The 9,081-nt window shown below is 47.2% G+C and overlaps 1 protein-coding gene across 1 annotated transcript in view; it reads left to right on the forward strand.

The window, feature by feature from the left end:
* The window catches only part of LOC8029750, a 54,314-nt gene extending 45,740 nt beyond the window's left edge, over nt 1-8,574 (forward strand). Inside the window, exon 4 of the mRNA XM_042287150.1 lies at nt 8,429-8,574. Within this exon, the coding sequence (XP_042143084.1) occupies nt 8,429-8,530 (102 nt within the window). The 3' untranslated portion in view covers nt 8,531-8,574. The remainder of the gene's footprint in view (nt 1-8,428) is intronic.
* Nucleotides 8,575-9,081: the final 507 nt, after the last annotated feature.

The raw sequence follows: 9,081 nt of genomic DNA on the forward strand, positions 1-9,081 counted from the left end.
ATCATCGTTCGTTGATACACACTTCTCATCTTGTGTTAGAAAACAGGATTCTTTTTCTGCTTCTTTTTACCTTATTTTACCCTGTTTAAAAGCTACTTTTTTGTAGTTCAACTTCTAGGGTTGGCCCACTTTATTTGTTAATTCCAGCCAGGTTATCTGCATCTCAGTCACCCTTTTTGTGAGTCGGCCTTTTGCGAGCACTTCGAAACAGGGGATTGTCTTCCTTTTCTCTTTTTTTACCCCTGCAGGACGCATCTTATTTCAAGCAGAGATTTTTACAAATAAAACAATATGGTGGCTGACGTAGACTTGAGATTCGGGGCTTGAGGAGAGAGTGAAACTCGTGAGTGGAGTCATAATGCGGCTTAGTTCTCTGCCCTTCGCTGCCCGTGGCATTAGCGGACATCTATCTGGAGAACACCGTCGGTCCGTGCTCCGTGCCTTTTCGAATGGCATCAAGAAAGGTACACATTTCCTTGTTTTAACCGACGTTCTGATTAATTGTTGTTATGAGTGTCCTGTTTTTTTTAATTAATATTTATATTTATATACTGAAAACGTTTTCTCATTACAGCTAAGCTGTATATATGACTCGTTGATCGGGCTTTTTTTGGGCCTGTCGAGAGAACAGTAGTCGACGAATAGTCGACAGAAAACTAGCGCGCGCGCCTTATAATTTATCATGGGGTATTAGCGAGTTTTAGCAAACCGTGTTTCCCCCTCCACTAAGCCCCTCCGCTACCCGGAACTCTACAGCCAAGGCCATCGGCACGCAGGCGCAGTGGAGGTTTCTTCGTAGCGGAGGGTTAGCGGAGGGGGACACACGGTCTACTAAAACTCCCTATTGACACTTGTTTCAATAAGAAAACCACAAAACAAGTGTCAAAACCACATGATAAATGACAAGGCGCGCGTGAACAATGCGAAGCACGTAGCGCTCCACGCATGCAAAGATTGCGGTTGCACAAGCTGCCGCGGAAACGGCAGCCGTACAAAGTCTTTTATATATAAAAAAGTTTTGGTACAGTGCATTTATATTTCTTTTGTCAATCATTTGGTATAGACCAGGGGTGGCCAGGCTGACCCGGCCTAAGAGCCGCAAACGAAACCACAAAGCTTCTGAGAGCCGCGGGGGGGGGGGGGGGGGGGGGGGCAGGTTCAAATTTTGTTCAGAGTCTGACTGTACGTATGAGTGCACAAGGCTGTACGACGGTACGTATGGGGGTACAAGGCTGCCAAACCGCGAGCCGTACTTTATTCTGCCTGAAATCCCTTCTTTTTTTCTTGGGGAAACGCGGAAAGGGGCCGGGAGGGGGGGGGGGGGGGGGGGGGTCCACTTATGAGGGATCCGCGAGCCACACTTGGACCAGCAAAGAGCCGCGGTTCGGCCACCCCTGGTATAGACCCTTCTGCTGTTTGCAAATATGAACTGCCGCTTGTGTCCTAAGCGACTTCCGGTCGCACCGTCTTTGCAAGCCTGTGGAGCTTGCTTATGTCACGAGTGCTAGAAAGCATATATATGCTACACGGGCAACGAAGTTGTACGTTTAACGAGGGCCTTCGGCTGTACAATATTACGTCTTGGAGGAGGCAAGTTGGTTCACAAGAATACTCGAAACATTTTGACAGATCTGGCACTCCTTCGCTCTTTTGGCGTTCACCTGGAGAATTGGTGTTTTAACGTTTCATCTACATTTCAAGCAGCTTTGTTTATTCTTTTTATAAACCGGAAGTTCTCTGGGATGTCAGTCGAAGAATAGAGCACCACCTGGTGGCGTTCGCCATAAGAAAAAGTCTATAGTGCAGTTCCCACAGCTTTGCTGTCCAACCACCTTCACTGCGTGGATTAGAGCCCAACTATTTCACCAACGTCTCAACCGAGGCTCGACTTGTACAGAACCAAAGGAAGAATATTGATTTAAACCTTATTTATTACTCAATTATCACCTTACTGTTACCAACTGTTTTGCTATTGTCTGGCAATATATGCCGGTACAGTAAAATGTACACGTCCCGTCAAAATAAAACGGAGCGCCGGATCGGCGACCGAACTGCATCGCTGCGCTATCTAGCAGCGCCGGCCGGAACTGATAGGCTACATCTGCGCATGCGAACGTGCCTTCCGCCGGGGCCTCCGTTTTCTTCTTCCCAACCACAAGGGGCGGTGCTCATCGACAACAGTCGCCCCTCTCTCCCACTTGCCTTCAGTGTTACCTCCCCGTGCGGGCCCGAGCCGAACACCTAGCGGTGTTTATCGGAACAGCGTTTGACAGCTCGAGACATCGGAACAGCGTTTGACAGCTCGAGACGCCGATAATGCGAGGATCAAACAAGAAAGACGGAGGACACCGTGAACAGCACGCGCGCATGCGCAGACGGCACCTATCAGTTGCAGCCGGAGCTGCTAGATAGCGCGGCGATGCAGTTCGGTCGCCGCTCCGGCGCTCCATTTTACTTTGACGGGACCTGTGCATAAATTAATTATTATTCCAGTTTGGCTAGCTGGTATGACAACTTCTAGAGGTTCGCGATTTGGACAATAGGGAATTTTCGGCAGATTGTTCCGATTACGCTACCCGATACTCCGCCGCCGCCTTTGCGCATGCATCATGTCGTTATCGGGGGTATCGGAGGTATTGGAACGATCTCCGATACTCTCGAATATCAGGCAACGGCTGCAACGTCGAAGGTTTAATTGCTCCATCTTCGAGGTAAATAGTACTGGTCGTTGCTTCGCTGAAGAAGCTCAATGCAGAGCATGAAGCATTCCTGAGGCACCATATGGAACCCCCATTCAGTGCTTGAGTTCAAAGGGCGTTCAGTGTAGCAGTCGGCATCTTCAGTAAGAAATCATTCAAAATGTCTGACGAGACTTTCGAGAGCCAGATATGTTGCTCAAAATACTCAAAGTCAATAAATAGAACAAATGGCAACAATATGAAGTCGAGTAACCCTCTTCCCTTTGTTTCTTACTTGAGGACAGTAATGTTGAAAGTAACGCCACGAAAGTAACGCCACGAAAGTAACAGATTACTTTTTGGGGTAATGGTCACTTACTTTATGGGAGGGTAATTGTAATTAATTACAATTTAGCAGTGAGTACTTGTAAATGTAATTCCTTACTATTTTTCAGTAACGTGTATAAGTCTGCAATGTACAGTGCCCCAATTTTTTAATAATATCAAGCGAGCGTCGACCGCCGGGACGGGCACTGCCGTGCCGCGGAGGCGTGCGGCGATACGATGCGATCGCTTTAGAGACACAGCCATCGTTCATTTTCTGCCAAAGCACACGAAGAGGTGAGCCGTTAATCTCAACTGACGAAAGGAAACTGAGGAGGCAATGAGAGCGCGTAGGGTACGTTGTTGGGCTAGTTGGTTCATCTTAGTAAAACATCAAATAAGCCTGTCCTATTGTTCCTTACCAGAAACCTACTTTACTAACCGGACGCGCGAGCACCTATGCTTTCAGGCGTGCCCCAGAGAAAAGAGCTAAAACCACTGATAGGTGCACTTCGTGGCGAGGAAGGTGGGAGCACGTTCAATGAGTGATGCGGAAGTTTCAAAACTACGGCTTCTCCTCCTGTCTGCGCCCTCGCGCGGGTCAAGATCGCAACTGCTACAGTCCTAGAACATGCATCAGGATGATACGCTGAGCTGACAAAACCAGAGGCGCCCGCGGAGCTCTCAGTGCCCTGCCAGCTTGGAGAATAGAAGGGTAGGAGAGGGCATGACGTCAGCCGCGTAGCCTCCACAAGCCATGCTCCCTTGACGCCTCGCCTCTTTTTCATTTTCTTCCTTATTCTCACCACATCACGTGACCGTAGCTAGCCTTCGTCTAGCCTTCGATCTGATAAAACCTACCGGACGGAGCGCGCGCAAGCCTGCAAGGAATCCTCCTACAATCAACCATCCATCTCGCACGTGACATGTCACGCGCACCAATCGCCAGATAGATCTGCGGTCACGCTGGGCTCAAAATCGTTTAAACTTTTTATGACTATGCACTAGGCTTCATTAATATTGCAATGTGCCCACTCCTAGTACTTCTAACCTCCTTGCCTGCCAGCCACGCGTGGCGCTCGCGTCGCCTATTGGGCTGGCACCAGAAAGTTTTCGGCTAGGAAGCTCCGTAACTGAAACACGAAGTGCTTCGAGTGATGTTGCATAGCACACGTACTCAAGACATCGACACGAGCTGGATTAGTTAACGTTAGCGCTCGCGTATTCAGGGAGTTTTCACAGATCGTTTTCGCCGTCCCGCGACGCTCTCCGCAACCCGCTACGATACCCGGAACTCTACAGCCAAGGCTATCGGCGCGCAGGCGCAGTAGCGGCTTCTTCGGTGCGGAGGGCTTAGCGGAGAGGGAAACGATGCAATGACTTTTTTACTGGTTTTGAATTTGCACCGAACCTGAGCGCACTGAACGTAGTAACTTAAGAAACTTTTCTTTTCCCGAATTTCGCTTTATTTTAAAAGTTATAGGCGAATTAAAATTACAAAAACAAGCAAAAAATAACCTCCTTCATGACGCCCTTGGTTGCTTGAGTGGCCGTGAACTAGAGGAGGGGTATAGTGAGCTCAGCGAGCGCTCACGGCTGCCGCACTCCGTGTCGACGGCGCGAGAGGGCGCCACTAAAGCATGTTCTGGACAGGCTGTATGCAGCGGGCAGCCAGAGCGGCTCTCATTGCATTTGCTGCGCGATTAAACACTAATTCGGCATGACACTTCATTGGCCACAAACGACAGCAAACACGGGGTAAAGATCAGATCAGAATGGGAGCCACTTCGCGCTGCCATACCGCGAAACGGCCAAACCGCAAGACAAAGCTGCTCGCCGAAGGTCTTCGGAACGCTCGGAGCCGGTCGGATCCTCCTTTCGATACGACCTCAGCGCCACCGCGTACATCAGGGACCTTTCCGTGTCGGCGCCTGATCCCACTACTCCTTTCTAGTATGCGCCGCCTTTTCCACCGCTTGGTGGCGGGTATGTCGACGGGTCATTTCTTGTTTCCGTACTTTATAAACTGCATTTGTTTCTTTTCTCATCTAAGATACTAAACAAAAACTACTTTTAAAAGTAATTGAAACGTTTCGCGCCAATTATATTTTATATTTCGACTAAAAAGAAGCTTTTAGCGGCTCTGACTAGTAGTAAGCCCAGGACCAAAGACGTCACATATCGAGCGCTTTCGGTACCGCGGGTCGTCCCCGTCGGTAGAGGAGGTTTCCGCGTCGTCCGGTTAAAATATGACGCACTGATATTTAGTTACTTATCAGTCAAGCGTTTCTCGCGTGTTGTGCGGGAAAACAAAAGCGTTGGCTTGGTTCATAAAATGATAACCTAATGTAATATTTAGCCGTGTTTTGAGATTTGTGTCTGTCTCTTGTTCCCCATCTCCAGGGATTATTATTGTTATTCTTGTCGAGCTCGAGGCACCTTTGCATTAACATCATTCCCAGCTCTTGCGGTGCTATGTACGGTGAAAAAGGCGGAAAAAAAGTAATTAATGAGTGTAATGATTAAAGGATTATCGTCACATCGTAACCCGTCATCCACATTTATTTAAGACTCAGTTACTTTCTCTTTACTCTTAGTAAGCGAAATTTTATTTGAATCGTGTCGCGGCAATAGGCCGGGGTTCGCCTTTCAACCGCGGTAACTTCCTTGTTTTGTTTTAAAATTGCGAACAGCTTGCATGTGCAGGCGCGGATCACGTGGTACGACTGTTTAATCAGAGGTCTGCGCGAAACACTTGCGCGACACACGGGAGGTCGCCATGTTCCCGTATGCATCAAGGACTTGCACTGTGAGTACTCGTAGTTTATACGTTCGTGTTCGTAAAAACAAATAAAAAAGACGTTACTTTTTTTGTTAATTTTAAAAGTGAAACATTTAACAAATAAGGATGGGAAAACAAAAGACGGATGAACTGTACACGGTTTCAGACTATCGATCGTTTGCTCCCTTTTGTTTTCAGGCCAGTTCCATGTCTTCCCTGAAACTGGTTATCGCATCCATTCTAGCCGATATTTATGGGAAATTAAATAAATTATACATAACTAGCTGAACGGGAATGCTTTTAACTATTTGGATATATTGTTTAAATTCAGGATACGATAGTTCTTTCGGGTTTAAAAACCTTCAACCACGCCGCGGACGGTGCTTGCCAGTAGCCTGAGGCCCAAGCGGCGATGCAGCAGAGTTGGTTCATGCGTGTTTCCAGTATAGTAGCCTGCGGAAATTGGACAACACTGAAGCGGGCATTTTATCGTCACGGAGTGATTGATAATTCGAGCAACATTTAATTGGAGCCAATTAAACAACTTTGTTGAAAAACTCGTACCCCCCCCCCCCCCCCCCCCCCCCCCCCCACCTCCTCCCTCGCGGAGGGCACAGACAGCAAATCAGTGGAAGGATACAAACGATGGCTGAGCTAGCTTCCGACAGAGGGTTTACCCAAACTTCAAGATACACTGGCTCAGTACCCTGATGTACACCCGCCGGCAATATGAAGGTGAACACCTCACCCGGTTTCTTGCCTATTTTACGGCTCCTTAAAGCTATTTTAACTCCCAACGTCTCAAATGGTACGTGGCCAAGGTTCTAAACTTTGCGTTCTAGCCCACTTCTGGAACAAAGCTTGTTCCAAAACTTGCAGGAGCGTCAAAAACAAGAAGAGGGCTGTTCACCCTCATATCGCTCACGGGTGTACTGACGTTGATTACTTTCCCGGTATCCCAGTGCAGACGGCTTGTCTAGAGCAAAACCTAAATGCATTTTCCTTTCCATTTACTGGGTTTTTCCCGCAGATCACGATCATACACTCTCTGTGTACTGTACACTGTAAAAAAAGTCCGTCCGACTACTTTTTCGGAGAACACTTGGAAAGCCCATCACCGCAACTAATGGAGGCAGCTCAGGGAATGACGATCCGAAACATATATGTTTAGACCAAAAAACGCAGTCTGAGTTGTGACATTAAGCAATGCAAAACGTCACGCTTGCATTGCTTAATGTCACAACTCAGACTGCGTTTTTTGGTCTATACATATGTTTCGGCATCGTCATTCGCTGAGCTGCCTCCGTAAGTTGCATTGATTGGCTCTCCGAGTGTTGTGCGGAAAACTAGACGCACGGGCTTTTTTTTACCGTGTGCTTGGGTAGAATTTGAATGCAGCAATTTAATCCACAATAATCTTGTAACAATAAAACACGCATCTAAAAGAAAGTGCCGTTTTTAAAATTTTTTGCAGAGCATGCGGGTAGCCAATCACTGCGAACAGCGGAAGGTTTCCAGCGAGGGATAGAAGCTCACAATACGATTGGACACGCAACATGTGACGCGCGCAGATATAATGAGCACGGTGAAACGTTATGCTTTTTTTGCTATCCAAGGGCAAATCACTTTTTTTTTTCTTAAATTGTTTTCAGATCAAATCTAATTATAAGTTTCCTCGTTCGCTGAGATCCTACCGTTGTTCGCTGTGGTTGGTTACCCGGCTGTACCAGGGGATAGTAAAGGTACATGCCTTTTTTAGAGCACAATTTCTAAACGTCATAGACAGGACAAAAACAAAACAAAAAAAACAGCAGGCATTTGCCACATGTGTCCTTCTGCCAGTGTGTGGGGACAGGTTTCGGCAGCGCATAGGCCGTGGCTGAACCTCCCTCACACGTGCAAACAGCTGGGTAATCGTCAAAGCCACAGCACACGTCAGAGGGGCCCGGAAAATGGGAGCGCAATATGCCTTCGATCCGCTGCAAGGGTGGCGATACAGGTTCGAAGGCATCTAGACTATGCGATATGCGCGCATAGATTACCCGACTGAAACCTCAGAAGAGTGTGTAATTTTGCAATTCAAATATTGTACACAGCCGTGGTCACACACCGTCGTGCGAAAGACGGTTCGCAGACGCAATCTAGCTGAGGCGTGCTTCTTCCTTGTATGTCCCATCGGTTGTGCAAAAACAGCTCCACATCACACGAGCGAGTGACGTTTTAGCGAACGGTGGTCATTCGAGCGTATCGACGTTTTAACGACAATCTGCGGCAACTCCTAAAAAAAATATTAAGCCACTTGGCCCATTTGTACACGCCGCTTTGCGGCGGGCCGAATTCGCTAAAGTGTCTCGATAAAAATTGGGGGCGGGACTTCGTTTGCTAAAACGTCGTTCGACCAAGTGAGTCCGCAGCCAATTCTGTCACGTCTGCGGAGTAACATCCTATAAAATGTATGAAAAAAGTGCCCGCATGTCGATTTTTTTTTAGTGAGGCGTTTATTAGTTTTGCCGTTACAATTCCGTCACCGGTGTGCATGTGTGGCGCGCGATATCTATTTTGTTTACATTTTGTCATTATGACTGCAGACTCATTTTAGTTCAAGCAGTAGTGAGCAGCATATATGTTTTCTTTTGCGTTTCAGAGCCAGCAGCGTCTAGAGGAGATGGCCTACCTTGGGATCCTTATTATCATTCTGGTGGTTGTCGTGGTCTCAACTATTCTTGTGCTCGGAGTCGCCAAATAACGAGTCTCAGCGGACTCCCTCGAAATGGACAACCAATAAAGAAACACCGTTTAGCAGAATGAAGACAAGAAATTGCGAATCAAAGGCTACTTGGAAATTACGACCCGTTCAGGATGGCTCTCGCACCAAAGCTGTAGCAAATCACCTTTGTGATCCTGTTCCTTCGATTTTCATTTCACTATCTGCTGGACTGTCAGACGCATTGTCTGTTTAAGTTTCAAATTCTCTTCCCTTACCTAAACTGCTCGAATAATAATGATAATAATAATAAAAACAAAAATGACTTATTTTATTTGTCATTAAAAAATCATTCTACATAAATACTAGAATTAAGATGAAACGTATAGGTTCGCCGATGAGACTGCTTGCGCGAGCCAGATTCATTGAAAGCGACACACAAGGCTAATAAGCCGCGCTTTCATGATAAGTTGTGCAAACTTATTATCACAGTAAACCTCTCGCGCCATAAGCGCCTCCCGTCGTCGGTTTAAAATGTATGGTATGTTCCCCATGTGGAAGTTGCGGCTCATATTTTTCGGGGGGGAGGGGGG

This window comes from Ixodes scapularis, unplaced genomic scaffold, assembly GCF_016920785.2.
Source record: "Ixodes scapularis isolate PalLabHiFi unplaced genomic scaffold, ASM1692078v2 PGA_scaffold9__187_contigs__length_104089568, whole genome shotgun sequence".
Taxonomy (NCBI): Eukaryota; Metazoa; Arthropoda; class Arachnida; order Ixodida; family Ixodidae; genus Ixodes; species Ixodes scapularis.